General features: G+C 41.7%; 1 protein-coding gene across 2 annotated transcripts in view; it reads right to left on the minus strand.

The window, feature by feature from the left end:
* Positions 1–4,975: 4,975 nt before the first annotated feature.
* Positions 4,976–18,441, minus strand: part of ARPP21 (cAMP regulated phosphoprotein 21) — a 184,957-nt gene continuing 171,491 nt past the window's right edge. For both annotated transcript variants that reach the window (XM_084860412.1, XM_084860411.1), the window contains 2 exons: positions 8,915–9,066; positions 4,976–5,760 (listed from right to left, as the gene is read on the minus strand). In XM_084860412.1, the coding sequence (XP_084716538.1) occupies positions 5,503–5,760; positions 8,915–9,066 (410 nt within the window). In that variant the 3' untranslated portion in view covers positions 4,976–5,502. The remainder of the gene's footprint in view (positions 5,761–8,914; positions 9,067–18,441) is intronic.

Genomic DNA, 18,441 nt, shown 5'->3' on the forward strand with positions numbered 1-18,441 from the left:
ACTGTGGACCCGAATGTGCAATTTATATGAGCAATTTACATATAACTAAGCACTTTACAGCCACACATGGCATAAAATACTCTAATTACAGCCGTAATTTGCCAAGATACACCAATTGCATCTGCAATTGGAGTAGCTTGTCCTGTTTAAAGGGGAAAAAAAGCACTGAAAAAGCTGGAGGACATGCAGGGGCTCCAGGGAAATCCACTGAGCCCTAAGAGGGCTGGATTTCCCCATGACAGACTCCCCGCCCCCCAAAACTGGATTTTTATATCCTTATTCGAGCATGAATGGAATCCGCTGGCTCTAGTAACTGTTGGGGCCTGTTTGTCTATCTGGAGATAAAAGCATTCTGTCTGAGGTGACACTGGGTGACATGAATGTTCTGAGTGGAGTGTTAGATCTATGATGGCTCATTCACACATGCGGCTCATCATCACATGCGGCTCAGCATCACATCATTTGTCACTGGGAAAGCGAGCAGAGAGGATATTCATCGACTTTTGGGGGGAATTGAACCGTAACACTTTTTATGTGCATATGGGAGAGGAAGCCACCTTTAATATGAGTTGTCAAGAGTTGTCTTTCCTTTTCCCTTTGGGGGAAAAAAGCCTTTCTGCCACGAGAAGCAGCAGATTGGCTGGGCACTAGGTGTGGGAGAGAAATTTGTGCTGTTCACATTTTTATGCAGTCTTACCTAATTTTGCACTTTCGAACCAATACGCAAACTGAAACTCATGTATCCTTTGAACTTCACACTTCTCTGAATTTTGCAATCAACTTCTCCAATCAAAAAAGCCTACAAAAATCCATATATCACTGAAAATAATGTTAAAATGCATAATATTAGGAATCCCATTGTCAAAAATGTGTATATTAAGCAAAATTGCATACAACAATGTGTGCTTCAGGAGAAGTCTGCACAAAAATTTTCATGCAAACTTAAAAAAAAAAATCTCAATGTTCAGGATGAACCAAATTTAAGATTGGAAAAATTCTCAAAGTTCAGGATGAACTTTCACCCCACCTTGTCCCCATCAAATGCCCCACAAAACCTGGGCTGAACAGTTTGGCCTAGTGTTACTTTTTAACACATGCAGAGTTAGTAAGAGATGAGCTTGAGTTCTTCTAATATCAGAAAGATTTAACAGATGTTTCTGAATGTGTAATGGGGGAAGAGCTATGAGGAGCTGTCTATAATAGTCAGATGGAGTGAAAGTCAGGAAGGCACCATCATTTATGGGGTTTGGGCTACAGGGTGCACAGAAGCTATGTTTGGAAAGTGTGAGCAGGAAAGAATGCCATTTTCTTACGTCACCATTTATAGGCTAAACTGATACAGGCCCAGGCGGCATTCCTAGAGTATTATTTTAGAACATTGGCTCCTTATCTGGGTGTGTTGGGTTTTGCTGCCAGAGCGTCTCGCTGCCCTGAACAATTGTGCCTCCTATGCATTTATTCACATTATCTATCCTGTCTGGCCTGCGGTTTCACTGTGACGAAAGCACATTGCTAACACACCAGAACTAATCTTTGTCACAGCTGCTTTTTCTTCTGGCTCTTACTGTTCTGTCATGTCTCTTGTTTGCTCCCTCTGATGTCATCATACTCTTATAGAACTAAGGTCTTGAGGTAAGTGTGGGAGAAGATGCTTCTGACTGTTGTGGCATTTGAAGGACAAAACCAACATCTCGGACTGGACCTGAAAACTGATTGGCAGCCAGGGCAGGGGGACAAAATCAGGGAGATCCCTTCTCTCTTACCCACAGGGACCAAGAAATGGGCCACTGTGCCTCAAATCATTTCCAAGGGCAGCCCAATGTGAAGTGCATTACAGCAGTCTAGATGAGAGGTTGGCTATCCTATGAACATTTTATGGCTGCTTTAAACCACTCCACATGGTGACAGTTGCCACAGGAAGAAATTTTCTCAGCTGTGGCTACCATATGGATTTAATTGTTTTCATGTCACCACAGCTTTATCACCTCATCTATGTGGGATTGGCTCACTGTAATGTATGCCAATCCTAGGTGTGAAAGACTGAGATGAAACAAGAATGCCTCCCCGCCAGCCCCACCTTGATGCTGAACACCCCGCTGGCCCTTCAAAGGGAAAGCCTAAACATCTGTAGGCTTCCATGTGACTGGGTCCCAACCTGTCAGAACACCCTTCCCCAGGTGAACCCATCCACTTGGGGGAGCATGTGCAGCATTTTCACGAGGGGCGGGCAAGTGCTGGCAGGCACTGGAGGAAGGCCCCAAGGGCAGTTTGCCGAGGGCTTCCCAAAACATGGAGACAAGCCTGTAGCAAACCCTCAGCAACTCCTGGCTTTAGTATGTTTTTAAAACCATAACAGAAAGCACCCACTTTAATCTGGAGAGGAGGTTAATGTAAAGTAGCCAGAGCTAACATACTAATAAAGAGTTATTTTTCTTTTTCTCAGGGTTTGAAGCAGTGAAAGGCCCAGTACCATGATTCTGGGTTAAAAAACCAGTAATTTATGATGTCATTTTATGTTATGAAGATAAAAATCAAGGAAGCTATTTCAAAATAGGACAACATTGAACGATTTGGGGGCCAGTGTAACTTGACTATCATTGATGAGCCTTTTTGTATTAACACATTAGTTATGACATTTGAATCTAATGCTTCCTACAAATGAGTATGGGGCTGTCCTGTATTTATTTATTCTTCACAAGTCAGGGAGTTAATTTGAGCTGAGACAGTGACTGGCCCAGGGTCATCCAATGAAAGAAACTGAAGATTTGGAGCAAGGGCTTCCAAATTCAAGTCTAACGCTTTATCCAGCCCATCATACCACAGTGGGGGCTGATGGCATCATGAGCATGGAGACCAGAAATGTAGGAACTCTGGAAACATGATTGCATGTGGTTAGAAAAACAAGATGAGAAGGCAAGACAAATACCGAATGGCCTCCCAAAGTGGATCACCTAATGAAAATGCAATCCAATACCTTTTGAAATCACTCTGTGGTAGAATACTTGCTTTACATGCAGAAAAACATGTTCATTCTCCGGCATCTCCAGGTAGCGGGGCTGGGAAAGAATCCTGCCTCAATCCCTGGAGAGCCGCTGCCAGTCAGTGTCGACAACACTGGGCTAGATGGACCAATGAATGGTCTGACCTCAGGATAAGGCCGTTTCCTACATTTCTTTTATAATCTCCCCCACCCCACCCCTGGAACTGAAATAGTGCAAATACTGTAAACCAAGTGTTAGCAGGTTCTGCCTATTTTATGGTCACTCAAGATTAAAATAATTACAAATTTTGGAGACTTTGGAGCTTTCCTGATATCCTGAGGGGAAGAAGCATATCTGAGATGGTCTTTAAGTGGGCCTCAGGAGACTTATTTAGTACAGTTCAGTGTGGATTATTTATATACTGTAGAGTGGTTAGCTTTATTATTGCATTGCCCTCATCTTTTATTGCTCTTTTATTGCCCTGGCGTGGAGGGTTTTCATGCTGACATTGCAGTTTTAAAGGGGCCATTTCCACTTTTTTATTTTTAAGTCCCCTATTCTTTTCTTTTTCTTTTTTTTTAATACTGGCAAGTGCAATTTGATACCCAACACAACATAAAATGAGGCTCAGGCATTAGAGATCAAACAGCAATGGGCATAACTCTGAAAAGGAGTGAATAAAACTTGAACATAGGCTGTAAATAAGCAATTAAAGTGTTCAAGCATTCCTTGGGTGAAAATGTGAAGAAAATACCTAGGTCCACACTACACAGTACATGCGAACATGTGTAAGAGTATCCCGATACTGCTTTTTATACAAGAAAAACCAGCTTAGGAGGGGGCAGCCAGGAGCAGAGGAGTGGAGCGTGTGTCCTTAAATCTTTTTTTTGCACGAAAAGGGTCCCACACACACACACATTTTCATTTTTGGAGGCATATGTCTTTCATGCCTGTACACAATAGAAATGCCAGAGAAGTTTGCAATGCCCACACTTGGATTATGAATTTGGACAGCTCATAAAGATCAGCACCCTTCCCTGCCACTCCTTGAGAAGGACTCAGCTCCTCCAACTCCCCCCACTTCAACCCACAAGTCTCCACTTTGCTTACCTGCTGCTGCTCTTGATAGAAGGTTGGAGGAAAGTCTCTCCCCCCCCCCTTTCCCTCCAGTGCCTGATGTGATGTCTTGGCCATTGCAACACTAAGTGCCAGGCACTGGGGAGGGAAGAAAACTCCCTCCTTCCTGTCATTGATGGAGCACCGGCAGTTGGCAGGGGGTGGAGACTTGTGGGAAGGAGGGAAGAAGGCTTGCATGTGGATGGGACTGAGAGGTACTGGCAGACAGATCAGATGCCATCCAGTTTAATTTGATTTTTTGGCTCAGATTTTTCTAAGCCAATTTGAGGCGCACACACTCAAGTGTGTATGTTGTTGCCCATCAATATTTCACAGCTATTCTCCCCTCAGTCTGCTGTTACTTCAGCACCATTTTGGAGCTCTGTTTTTCCTTCATGATGTGATCATGCTGTGAATGTAATAATGACATTGTTGTGTCACATGGCTGATCAGGTTTGGCCACATGATGAGGTTAATTAGACCAATGAGACAACTAAATTTGCAGGCTCTCTCTCTCTCTCTGAGCTGTTCTTGTGTGTGCGTGTTCTTCAGGCAGAGACATACCTCATGAGAATCTGCCACAGTGTCTTTCAAAATTAACATTAGAAACAGTACTGGCAGCATCTGAGTATTTGTCCCAAATAAGAGATTTCTTATTTGTCTTTGAATCTGGTATCAATGCAGTTATAACAGCAAAAGAATAGCAGACATTTTAGGGGGCAATCCTATGCATGTTTAGAGAGAAAAAAGTGTTACAACTCCCAGCATCCCCCAGCAAGCCATGCTTATTGATGCTTCTATTTTTTTCTTAATTAGAAAAAAACATGGAATGTACCCAAATGAAAAGGCCTGAAAAAAATAAAAGAGACCACACAGATAGTAGAAAGTTGACCTTCCTTCATGAGGTCAAGTAGCTTTATTGTGATTCAACACTACAATACAGTAGATATCCATAAAAAAACTCTATAGTGTATATAAATTATTCCTTCCATTCAGCATTTTTTTAAATGTCCATTACAACTTTGGTACAATGTGGTTTTATTATATTTTTTAAATACTTTTCGCTTCACAAACTTAACACAAAGTACAAAACTAATCTGAATTAGGGATATTGTAATCTACACAGTGGTGTTCAGTGGTAGGAAAAAATCTTACCTCGATGATTTCATGTCACTAGCTAAGCTATAAAAGCATACCTAGTGGACATGATGAAAATATGCACCATTAACCAGCAAATAACTTATTATGTTTTGTCGTTGTTTTTACATATTTCCAGCAGCACTGTCTCTATGCCCCTCAACTCTTGTTGCATTCCTCTTTTCATTTGAAGGCCATGAGATAGTTGTCTTTAAAAAAAAAAAAAAGCACAGCTACCTTTATATATCTGTACTAAGAATTCACAGTTTCAGTACTTGACCTGCCACCCGGTATTGTTAATATTCGCACAATTTGTCCTGCAGTTGGCAGAGATAACTGGGACATTATTAGAGGGACAATGTGGTGCAATCAACCGTAGATTGTTCTGTGGGGAAGGAGGTATGACATTACAGTAAACGGGCATTCCAGTGGCTGTAAGTGTTCCTTGACCTGATTGATTAGGTAGCATGATTGGCTGTTGATATGACTGTTGTGGCAGTCCTTGAGAACCCTGGGTCATTGGCACCTAGAAGACAGCATGCAAGAAGCAAATCAAAGGACAAACTAACAACAGGAAGACCCCAACTTTCTCTAAAATTTCAGCTTAACTTGTTTTTCTCTCTTGCTTGCTTTCATTATTATATTTGACCAGAGTAAATGTCACCACCTTCTATTTATGTCTGTTCCAGTTCTATATCCTCAGTTATTTAGGAACTGTTCATTCGAGAATACACACTGACTTAATGAGAAGTGGGGGTGTGAATTTGTCTTCCACCCTCCTTCTCCTACTCTTCCATCCTCAGGCTGGGGTGCATATTAGTTCACTAAGGGTGCAATCCTATGCATGTTTAGTGGCTGGGGTATGCTGGGAGTTGTAGGCCTCTTCTCTGTCTAAACATGCATAGGATTATGCCCTAACAGCAATAGCCAGTGATTGCAGAATTTAAGGAGTGAACTCACTTCCTTTTAAAAATATGGATGGTTTTCTCTGTGTTTAAGCTGGGAGAGAAGGAAACAGAAGAGAAGGGAAACTGGAACAGTATTAATATATAAATCTGGATTACAGTGTTTGGAATCTAGTCCAATATTACAGTGATAATAACTTCTGTTTGCACACACGCTCCTTCCAGAACTAACTAGTCCCATCGTAGCTTTCTATTCATAGTGAATGTAGAAAAAGCTATTTCATACAATTATGGCAAAATTTTAGAACTAGAATAATGGAAGTACACAGTTTTTTGGCAGCAAAATAGAACTTTATATTTGGCCAATTTAGACTATGGTAGACTAAGATGTTCTAAACTGAAGTGGTGCAATGCTGATTACTGTATAGTTGGATGAGAAGGAGTCATAGTCAGTTGTTCTGATTTCATGGACTTGTCTTAATTTTGATTGTTTCAGAGGTCAAGAAACCAAGATTCTCAGCTTACTGTTAGCACAGAAAGAGATGGGTGATTTGGGTTATATTTTGCAACCTGTATAACAGTATTTTTCACCTTTGGCTTACCAAAGAATGTTATTAACAGCTATGTGGGGAGGAACCTGCTTGAATATGGGGGATTACTGTGTTGGCTTTGTGGCATAAAAGCTAAGCTGTAAAGGCAGAAGGGCATATACCTGTGCTTTGGTGTATACCTATGCTTTGGTGTAGTTCTCAAATGTAGAGTCAAAATTACTTTTTTAATACCTCAGTCTCTGTTATTTTGAACTTGAGAGGTGCCCCATAAAACATGCAGCATCCAGAGAAGTAAATCAAGTTCTGACTTCGTCTGACATCTAAATGCTAAATAACATCAGAGATCGTAAATGGAGTATGCCTTACCCACGTCCCCATCACTTGATGCCTTGGTTTTTTATTGGTTGTGTAGATTGACATTATAAACAGTATGGCCAAATCAATTTAACTCTTTCCCCCCCATTATTCAATGAAAAATCGAAAAAGGAAGCACTGGAGATTCTCTATCTCAAAATGTGGCAAAAGAGCAAAAGGAAAAGTGTTCAATCTGACAGAATGGACCTTTGGAGCTCCAAGTCAGAATGTAGAATGGAACAGCAGCATCGATAAAAAGAGCTCCAGAAGGGGCTGATAAGAGTTCCAAATAAGTGGTTCTCAACTTTTGGTCAAACAACAAGTTCTTTCTCCATGTCCTTTCAAAAGTACTATTGGCTTCAGTTTTAAACAAGAGGTAAATAAACAGAAAATTTGATGCTTTGTCTTTTCCAGAAAAAGTTAATTTTTGGTTAAGTTCAAATGAAAATAATTGATAACTAAATAGAACTTTTTCTAACAGGCCAAATGGCAACTGCAAAGCTAGCCAGAAACACTATTACTGTTCTGTACTAGGACAATTTTATTAACTGCATTTTTATGTACGACATTTTAATAACTTATTTTTACATCCCTTCTGTGTAGACAACTATGTGAAAACTACATAATTTAATGCCCCTCAAAACACAAAGAGCAAGAGAATTCCAATGTACTAGAAGCTGATGTGTCACATTTATACTCTCAAACATTCACCTTCAGATAACTGACCTAGAAACCTGCCTGGACAGTTCCAGGGTAGGTCTTGAACATCAAAGCCCATGTTGGGGAGACTGATACCCAGAGGTGACAAAGAGAACAGGTGGGGTGAAGTGAAATGAAGAAGCTGCAGTGCTGCATACAGTAGGCAACCTTCTTTGCAGATAAACAGGCAGGGAAGGAATGACGACTACTGCAGCAAGTGGAGTAGAACCTGTCCTCATTTCCTATCCTGCACTTGCAGGGAATACCGGACTGTGGAATATATGAAGGCAGTTAGGGGCCAAGGAAGACACTGTTCCCCCATGCATGATTTTAATGTACCAATAATGAAGACCATGACAATATCATTAGAGGAAATGTGTTTTCTTTCTCTTCTGGCACCCTCACCCAGTATTCCCGGAGGGACAGGACTGGAAGGAGCCCGAGAGGGCTCTATAAGTTTTGTCTGGCTTACTAGCCAAGCCATTATTTGTGATTGTCACCAGCCTCTGCCTTTTTAAAAATCCTCTGTACATGACAGAGAACTTGGGGGCAGGGGGAATCTCTCTCATACCTATTTTTATTTTATAGATGTGAATTTTACTGCAGTTATTTTAAATGTTTTAGGCTGCTGTTTTAATTAACTGTATTTTTTTTAAAAAAAAAACATGTAATTTTGTAAATGGCCTTAAGGTGGTTCTGCTGCAAAAGGTGTTATATTTAAAAATAAATGAATATCTCACTAGGCTTAGTTTGGAGCAAGCAGAAAGAGTGAATCTCTTACATATTGTCCTGCTCCAAAGCTCGGCAGCATAACATGAGACTTCCCTCTTCAGAATCAGGAGATATAGGAGGTGGAGATTCTTCGTGTGAAGTGCTACTGCAATGCTATCACATCAAGCTGTTCTATCAGCTACATGCTGTTAGGGAGATGCAGAGGAACCATGGGTCAGCACAGCAGCCTCCATGTATCTCTCTGTAATGTGAAATTCTCTATATTATCACAAACCTACAATTCCTAGATTCCTTTTTGGGATGCCATAGTTGTTAAATCCAATTTAAATTTGCAGTGACGGCATATATCTAAATATGTACTCCCTATGACTTTGTAGAGCAATTTGGTTTTGCAATATTCATGTCCAAAATGAATAACTTCCATAAAGTTGTTTGGTACCTGATAAGACGACATGGCTGGGTACTGGACCATCATGCCTTGCACCTGATTTCCCTGTTGATTATTCATTAGGTTCTGACTTTGGGGAGGCTGCTGCATTCCCATGAGTCCTTGGAACCCTTGTTGTTGATTAGGCAAGACAGACTGGTAACCTGAAAAAAACAAGATAGCTTCAGCCATCAAATGTACTCCAGAAAGGTCAAACCTCTTTCACAAAGCAGGCTTCCATACCTCCTTCCCAGGTCCTGCCATTGCTGCAGTATTAGAAAGAAAAAATAGCCATCAGCAAAGATAGCTCAGCAAAGATAGCTCAGCAGCAAGTATCCCCTGATAATAGTTTTTTTGCATAATCCCTTTCTTATGCAAATGTCAAGGATGAACAAATTACAAAGACAATAAAATTTGAGTCTTTCTATGTCTATTAAATGGAATAAGGCATTGTTCCACAACAGAAGGTGTAGTTACACACACACACACACACACACACACACACGGTTTTGGATGTCATATTGCACTCTAATAGACTAGATTGGGTTGGATCCAGATAGAATCATACCAAGAGTAGATCCACTGAAAAGGATGGGACATGATTAACTTAAGTCCCATTGAGTTCAATAGGTCTACTCCATGTGACTAAATCTAGATCCAACCCATTACGTATTAGTATATGGTACTATTAGTTGCATCTTAGGTGCTGGCTTAGATATTCCTTATTTCACCTGTGTTGCTTTTGAAAAAATGAAAACTAAAATGACAGAAGAGGAGGAAGGAAAAGATTAGGCACATAAACAGGTGAAATGACACCTTTGGTTCTATCTGTGGACCTTTCAATAGAACTGTCAATCAAGGTGAGGTTATTGGAGGGGGGAGGGAGAATGATCGTACAATATCAATCAGAGAGACATTTTTAATACAAAGCAATCCAGTTCTCCTGGCCAGATGTGCTGTACATGCACAAGACTTCAGAAGAAAGGTATTAGTGCTCTCAGTGGAGTGACATTTGCAGTGATGGTGTTTGCTTCCTATTTCCTTGCGCAATTGAAAGATTCCTAGCTGACGATCTCTTGAGTTGTGAGGTATATTGAACAACAAACTACTCATGAATAGAAATTGAGCCGCCATGGCACTCGTATACTTTCACATGGAAATACAAACAGTATTTGCTTGCTTGAAGAAACTCTTATTTGCCTGAAGTATGTTTATTCACTGAGTGCTACCACAAAGTTGATAGAGTAGCACTATGCATAATTGAATACAGAGAGAGAGAGAGAGAGAGAGAGAGAGAGAGCGCACCCAGCAGATATGAAATGATAAGTAGTATTTATGTGAAAATATGTTCAGATTTCAAGCTGTCCTTGGCTCTCAGGCTGCATATTTTAGAAGATGGGCTTATCCTAACTTAAACCTGTGCATGTTCCTTCAGGCTCCTGTATTAAAAGAATTATGATAATATTCAATATCTATCTTCCAACAGAATGATATATAAATAGGAGTCAAAGCCAAGTATGGTGTACCTTGTTCATTTTTGTTCTTTGCATGTGCCACACAGTAACATGGATGCTGGTGATTACTCTGTATAGAGAGTAACGTGGGATTAGAGTACATGAAAGCATTTGACATGGTGCATGGAGGATCCTGATTTAGGAGGGCAGGGTTGGACTATGATCTTCAGATCCATGTTAGTCTGGTAAACATTTAGTCCAAACATTTGTGCCAGTATTGTTGATCATAACAGCAGTCATTCCATGAACTTTTGTACAAGCAGAGAAATGTTGTATTGTCCTTCTACCAGCCTCTCACCCAATAGCTTTGGCTATGCAACGACTTCCAGAAATCAGACAATTTTCCCTTCTCTTGATTTAAGCTGAACTTTCATTCAGAAGATAGTCCATTCCGCCATTCACTCCTCTTTGCCTTTTGCACACAGGCCAAATTTTGAGAGATGTAGAAGAAAGATGAAGATGTAACTAGGCTTGCTCCGTAACAACTGGAGCCATATCAGTGTCCCTTGCTTTTCATGAAATATTGCTGGTGAAGTATTTGAGGCGGTGTGTGTGGTGAGGCATAGGCCATTTTGAGATTACTATTGAAAAATATTTTGAATGTTCAGTCCTGAATGTCATTGTGGCTCCCTATTTCTAGGCAGTCTGGAAAACCTGTGCAATAAGGTAAGAAAAAGAGAAGGGATCTTTGTACTGGAAGGGGGTGGCGGGAATGCCACACCATTAGGCAGAATGAAGCCAGCAAAGGAGAAAAAGCAGAACTAGGAAGTAGTTTTGTAGTTGCTCTCCTGCTCATTAGCTTTCATACTACATAAAGTATAATCCTTGAAAGCCTCTTTACTGTCCCCAGAGAACATACATACATGGCTTATTTTCCAACAGCAGTACACATCAGATGAACCACCCTATTACCGCAAGCTCCGGGTCCTCTTTACTGCAATTATATCATCCTCCATGTTATCTCTGCTACAAAGGCAGGATTTTTTTTTAATCAGGGCAAACATGAGACACATTGTTAAATGGCCAGGGGAATGAGCTGTGCACAGAATTTCAATAAGCGCCTCCAAGGAAAAAAGGGAGCATTGGATTTCCTGTGTAAATGGACAAGGCTGTCATCTTATTGGGGGTTATTCTCTGAACCTTTATGATCCGTATCACCATGCAGACAGTCAGACAACTTAAAGCATTCCCAGAGGGAGAGTTGCTGTATGAAAGGCCTACCACTGTTTTAATTTCTTAATAAGCCTATGGTGCTTAAAAGATAAAGCATGGTAGTCGTACACCTCTGCCAACAATGTAATCCAGGAGTGTAATTAAAGCAGGTTTGGTGCTCTAATGATCTCAGTCTAGATCCCATTGCAAATAACAAGTCTATTTGGGAAGGATCAGATCCTCCCTTCTTCTAGACAGACGGCAAATCTGAGCCTCAAATCCTGCTCTGCTTTATGATAAAGAGGTTTTTGGTTGCCAGATCTCATACCAGCAGACCCAGCTCTGCCTTTAGCCCTGTGACAGAGTTTTAAGGCCTTTTAATCTATTGGTATAAATGTGCCAATAGTCACAAAAGAGTGAGATTTTCCCCAAAGCCTAAGTGGCTGCGGGTGTGTGTGTGTGTGTCAAAATTACAGGTTTTATGATCTTATGTCACCATGGCTTTCAGAAACAGTTTAGGCACCAAAGCATTGCATTGGCTCTGGTTTCATTACTTTCCATGAGGCTTGTGATGTAGACACTTAGAAATCAGGTGTGTTACATTGGCTTTCAGGTATATGGGTTTGTTCTCTAAGGCAGGGGTGGACAAGCTCACACAACATGCTCTGAACCACATTCCTAGTTCTCCTTTCTTGGGACAGGCCATGGAGACAAGAGTGCTATAGACCGGGACTTGCCCTTACAGCAAACTATTTAAGTATTACACCAGACAGATGCAATACAGATTATAACACTGCCTTTGGGATGTTCCCAGATTTCACTGTGCATCCACATTAGGTCTTTTCTTTTGGGGTCTTCTGACAATAGCTGAATGCTGAGGCCCAAACCTAAAATTTCACTTGATGATGCACTATTTCTGTTGCATTTAGCTGGTTTGGGGAGTTACAACTGTGTTGGCAAAGAAAAAAAGGAATGAGGTTAAGAAATGGTTTCCCTGGAAGATTTTGGAATCTCTCATTACTGCCCATTATTGAGTGCCTTGCCCATTAATGTTATTTTAAACAATTAGGTGTTCTGTGTTAAACTTTTCAATTCATTAAGTAACTGATTAAAATATAGTCATGGAGTTGAAAGGAACCAAATGACCATCTTATCCTACCATCCACCGAACTACAGAATCATCCAATTACTACTAGGCTATATATTTACCACTTGCTATTGCTATTCTGCACCATAAGGCTAGGAGATGCACCACAAAGTTATTACACCAAGAGGTGTGCCCCCTAAAATGATATTGAACTCCAACAAAAGACAAAGAAACACTGATTTCCTATGGAGGATATGGCATTAAGGGAGCAATCCTATGGTCACTAGACAGTGGCTAGACAGCCATAGGATATGGTCTTTTCTGGGAACTGACCTCGGAGCCCACGCTTCAAGGTCAGTTCCTGGAGAACCGACCTTCCCCCACTTCCACGCTGCCTAAAAGGCAGCTCAGAATGGCCCCATCCTCCGCGCTCGCAAGAGGAGTGCAGAGGGGCCAAAAAGGGGAGTGGCTGGTGGCGTTCTGGGGTAGGGAGAGCATAGCTGCATGTACGATACATCCAATGTGCCGAAATTTTGCAACAAGAAGCTCATGATCTGAGCCACAGTCAGCTCCAGGTCTTGTTTTGACTGACTGTATAGAGCTTCTCCATCTTTGGCTGCAAAGGACATAATCAATCTGATTTCGATATTGACCATCTGGTGATGTCCATGTGTAGAGTCGTCTCTTGTGCTGTTGGAAAAGAGTGTTTGCTATGATCAGCGTGTTCTCTTGGCAAACACATGTAAGGAAGCAGCTTCAGGAGGATGTGACTTTAAGTAGAGGAGCAGTGGGAGGAAGGAAATGGCATGTGTAACCCTTTCCCCATGGCCTGCTTTCCTGCTCCAAATCCCTCTCCAGCTGCTTTCCCTGCTGGAACCTGCTGACAAGGTTCCAGAAGCTTACAAGGATAAACATGTCATGGAATCCTGCATGGGGAAACCAGCATAAGGCAGGGAAATTTGGAACAGGAAGAAATCAACCAGTAGGAAAAGGACCACTACTTCTCCACTCAAAATCCCCCAAGCGTTTTTTTCTTTAGTAGCAACCCCCTGCTGTCAGGTTTCCGTTACACATGTCTACATGTAATATGCAGTTCCTTTAGTTCTTCTCCAGTCTCCCTATCAAAACAAAAGGCTTGGGCAGTTCTAGGTTTACTTCCATGGGATAATTTCTTTTTATCTTAAAAAGGTACCAGACCCGTGCAGTTCTGTTTGCACTTAATGCAGCTAATTTTCTCTGGTGCTAATATCAATATTCCTTCAAACTGTGCAAGATCAAAACACCTTTAACCTGGTGGCACTGTTGTTTTCACTGAAGATACCCACTGTGGCAAATATTCTTAGACAGATTGCAACAGCAGTGATATAAAGATTCCTCTATTTAGCTAGAGCTACACAAGACCAGAGCTTTGAATTAGAATCGTAGTCTGTATATCATTTTTCTTAGCATGTTGTTGTTGTTGTTCAGTCGTTAAGTCGTGTCCGACTCTTCGTGACCCCATGGACCATAGCACGTCAGGCCTTCCTGTCCTCCGCTCTCTCCCAGAGTGTGCTCAATTGTACAGTGCCCTCTAGGGATGTCGGAGAATTTCTCCACGAATCTCCGGGAGGCTGAATGCCAACGCATTTGGCCCCCCGAAATTGGTGGGGAAATTCTCCGCCCCCCGCCCCCCCCGGGATGGGACTTACTTCGTGCGAATGTCCCTCTCGGCGGCAGGTCCTGGCGGTGTTTCGGTAGCGGCAGCGGCCGGTCTTCTGACCGGCTGCCGCTGCCGCCATTTCCCAGTAAAGTTAAAAAAAAAAAAAAGGTGATAGGCTACGTAACAATTTACGTAGCCTATCACGGCTGGATTTTCAAAGTCAGCTGTGATAGGCTACGTAAATCCTTACGTAGCCTATCACGGCTGACTTTGAAAAAAAAAAAGTGTGTACGCAAATGGCGGCGCCCATGGGCGCCGCCATTTGCGTTCCTTATTTGGGCACGGGTAGTCTACGTAAAGATTTATGTAGACTACGGCGAAAATAAGGGCAACGCAAATAGCGTTTTTTTTTTTTCAAAGTCAGCCGTGATAGACTACGTAAGGATTTACGTAGCCTATCACGGCTGACTTTGAAAATCTAGCCGTGATAGGCTACGTAAATTGTTACGTAGCCTATCACCTTTTTTTTTTTTACACTTTTTTCTCTCGCGGCCGGGAGACAGGGCGCTCCCCCCCGGCCAGAATTTCGGCCAGGAGGGGCGGGGCGCCTCCCCACCCGCCAAGAATTTCAGGGGGAGAACCGGAGCACCCCCTCCACCGAAAACAGCTGCGGGACCAGGTAAGGGACTTTCGTCCATCCTTACCTTTAATACATAACCAAACCTCCAAGACCTGTTCTCATCCAAGCAGCACTACATATCTATTAACACCGTCACTACAAAGGCTGTATTCCTCTGCATTTATTGAACCTAATATGCGCCCACATCTAGGGGAATGTAAGCTAAGCTGTGTAGCACTGCAGTGTAATGAAAAGAGGTGCCAAACTAGAACACCAGTTTGCCTCTAGCTGAACTCCTTTTTAACAACCACCATCACAACAAAAATCAATATAATAAAATGGTTTTCTAATCCTTACAAACTTCAATGAAATCTAATTTGAATAATGATAGCAATTCTGCATGCTGTTCAAACAGCCCTTTAAAATAGGGAAACAGTCCACAGTTTGAAACTATGGAGTTGTCGGAAGCCTTCAGGGAAGCTATTTTAATGATGGTGAAGGAGCAGTTACCCCCTCCTGTTTCAAATAATCTGTTATTAGTTCTCATGAGCACCCATATGTCTGACTATTATGAGGTATACAAAAAAGCACCCATAACAGATGGTCTTAAAATATGCCACTTCCCCCTTCCCAATGTAATTTTGAATGTATGCAAAACCAGGCCTTTAAACCCTGCTGATAATGTTGCCCCACCCTGCAGTAGAATCTTTCTTCCTCCCACCTTGAATTGGTTGGGATTTTGCCAAATTCCCCCTTTCCATTTATCAAGGTATGCATATGGAGAATTCTGGCATAGTAGCGCATCATTCCCATGCTACTAGAACTGGCAGAATTGACTACCATATCTTAAGGGGCATATCCCTGTTGGCAAATGAGGTCCTAGGCATGATCTAAATATGACCTTCCAAGAGGAAAACTGATCTGTGGAAAAGGAATGCCAGCCACAGCTGTATATGTTTGCTTTGGAGCATAGAATCCCATCTAGCTGAAAAGCCCTCCTTTGCATCCAGTCCCACCCCCGCCTCAGAAGGAGCCAACTAAAGGCACAAATCTATTAGCTGAATAGTGCTGGGGCCCATCTACACCAGGCTTTTACTCCAGGGTGGGTGCGAGTTGAGGTCCCTCATGGTAGATGATGCAGTCGTGACTTTGTAGCCATCCGTGGTTTTTGCCTGGAAAATGTGGAGTTCCAAGGAGTTGTTTTGCTGCAATGTTTTTCGTTTGCTGCGGGTTTCCCCAGGCTTGTGAGCCTTCAGTCCCTTCCCCAAACTGACTTCACATTATGCAGTGGGCATGTTGTAGTGTGTAGTGCCTGCGTCACTCTGTGATGCCCCTTTACTCCCCCCATCCCTTCACAGCTGCACAGTTACGGAGGCACAGAGGGGCGTTTTCATCTATTTAATAACACTTTCAGACATTTTTGCAGCTTCTTATCTTCACAACGGTTGCTTTTGGACTGAGTGCCCAAGGGCTGGGGGGTCTTGGGGGAGGACCAACTTCACTCCAGCCACCATTTTGGGGTGATGGCTAGGCACGTAGCACTCACGCTTGTGAGTGCAAACCACTGTGGGAATCTCAGGCTGGGGAACTGACAAACTGATGGTGCAGAAATGAAGGAGCACAAGACACCCACTTTTTACCTAAAAAGGGATGGAAAGACACAGCAAAGCCCCTCAGATACAAAACAGCCACTGAAGTGCCACAGCCACACACTCAAGGGACTGCACAGCTGCACATTTCAGTATAATAACAAAAAAGGGGGGAGCATGGTCAGTCTGTTAGGGAAGCGCATGGTACATCGCAAGTGCATCACAGGGCATGCTGATTTGCAGCCGCATTGCTGTGCAGTTGCGAGGGGATGGGGGGGTCAAAACGATGCCATATAGATGGGGCCCTGGTGGCGTTTAGGGGGTAAGATTTTGGAAAAAGTGAATAGCCATCCAACTAATCAAATGCTTCAGCCTAACCAGAGTCACATGAATAGCAGTACCAAAATCCACATCCAAATTTCTCTCCAGAGTTTGGGAGTTCTGAATTACATGGTTTTGTTTCTCACGTGGAACTGATGCAATAGGAGTTCTACAGTGCTCTGTTTTTATTTCTACATTTCATACAGAGCACTTGTTTTAAGTTTTTTTTAAAAAAGTTTTTAAGGTGCCAGACCCTATGTTCTTTTTCCAGGTAAAAAACAAGCCATGTAGGACAGAAGATTAGTTTGGGATAATTGTCCGCACTAATAGAACTACCATATTTGCATTGAAAATTGACTGTGCTGGATTAACACAGCGTCTCTGCTCAGGGTAGATATATAGAAGTACCTTTCATCTTTCTTTTTCCAGCAATGGTGAAAATATAACCTGGATACTTTCATTACTTTTCTGGGAAGGCTTTGGATTTGATTTTACTGATGCCAAGAAAGTATGTATAAAGTAAAAGTTCAGGCACACATTTTTCACTGTTATTTCATGGACAAAAAAATCTAAGACATTTTATTTAAAGAACAGCCACCCCACTACTCTTGTTACATGCAGGATGGAAAAACTAACTGTATGGCAGAAAGAAAAATCAACCTCCAGCATAGATGGACACCATTTATATGTTACTCCTCTTTTTCTCATACATCTAGTAGCTTTAATTACACATTAATCACACTCTATCTCAGTCACTTCAAAGGGCATGAAACAAGTATTTCCGCCATGCTATCATTCCAGTGACTTCCTTGAGGCAAAACACGCAGAATGCCAGATACTTGGATGGAATGTTTATCATTCAACTAAAGCAAAAACATATATTCTTATATGATAGACCAGTTTCAATTAACCCTTATTGTTACTATTCATACCAATAGAAAATGCTGAGACAAAACAGCTATGGTTAAGTGATTTCAGTATTCGCATAACTATCTATCTATCTATCTATCTATCTATCTATCTATCTAGTAGTATCCTTCTGATCACAGATATATCTTTGAAAGCAAATTTTTAATTAAGGTAGGTTGGCATTTCAGCTTTTCCTTTCTCATTTCTCTCCAAGGAAACAGCAGGTAAGGTCTACCCTGTGGCTTATGTGAGGAAATTGAATGAGAGATGGCTCCTAGGAGATGTGGCATTATTAAGAAGAACACGAAACAGGGGCACAGTTGAACAATTTAAAGATAAATGATCACACTTGAATTTTTCTTTTGCCATCAGAACAGAGAACCTGCGAGAGCTTTCATTTGACACAACTGTATCTGAGTAGGTATTTAAATGGAAAATGAATGAATGGAGGAATATGGATTCAAGCTAGGGAACCACTTCCTTCGTGCAAGAAAGCACCTTATCTATTCTTTTTCTCACAGAAAAAAAGCATTTTCAAAACACAGTGCAGCTTTGAGAATGTCTCAGTATTGGAAAATGGTTTCCTATTGAAATGTAACCTTGCTCCTGCTGTTTCCAGGCTTTATGCTCCTTCATATATCCTTCTGTTTTTATGCTTCAAGATACCCTTGCTTTTTCAAAAAAATACATTGTAGTATTAAGTTAAATC

The sequence above is a fragment of the Heloderma suspectum genome, chromosome 5 (genome assembly GCF_057233095.1).
Source record: "Heloderma suspectum isolate Gila_16-S chromosome 5, 16-S_ref, whole genome shotgun sequence".
In the NCBI taxonomy this organism is placed as follows: Eukaryota; Metazoa; Chordata; class Lepidosauria; order Squamata; family Helodermatidae; genus Heloderma; species Heloderma suspectum.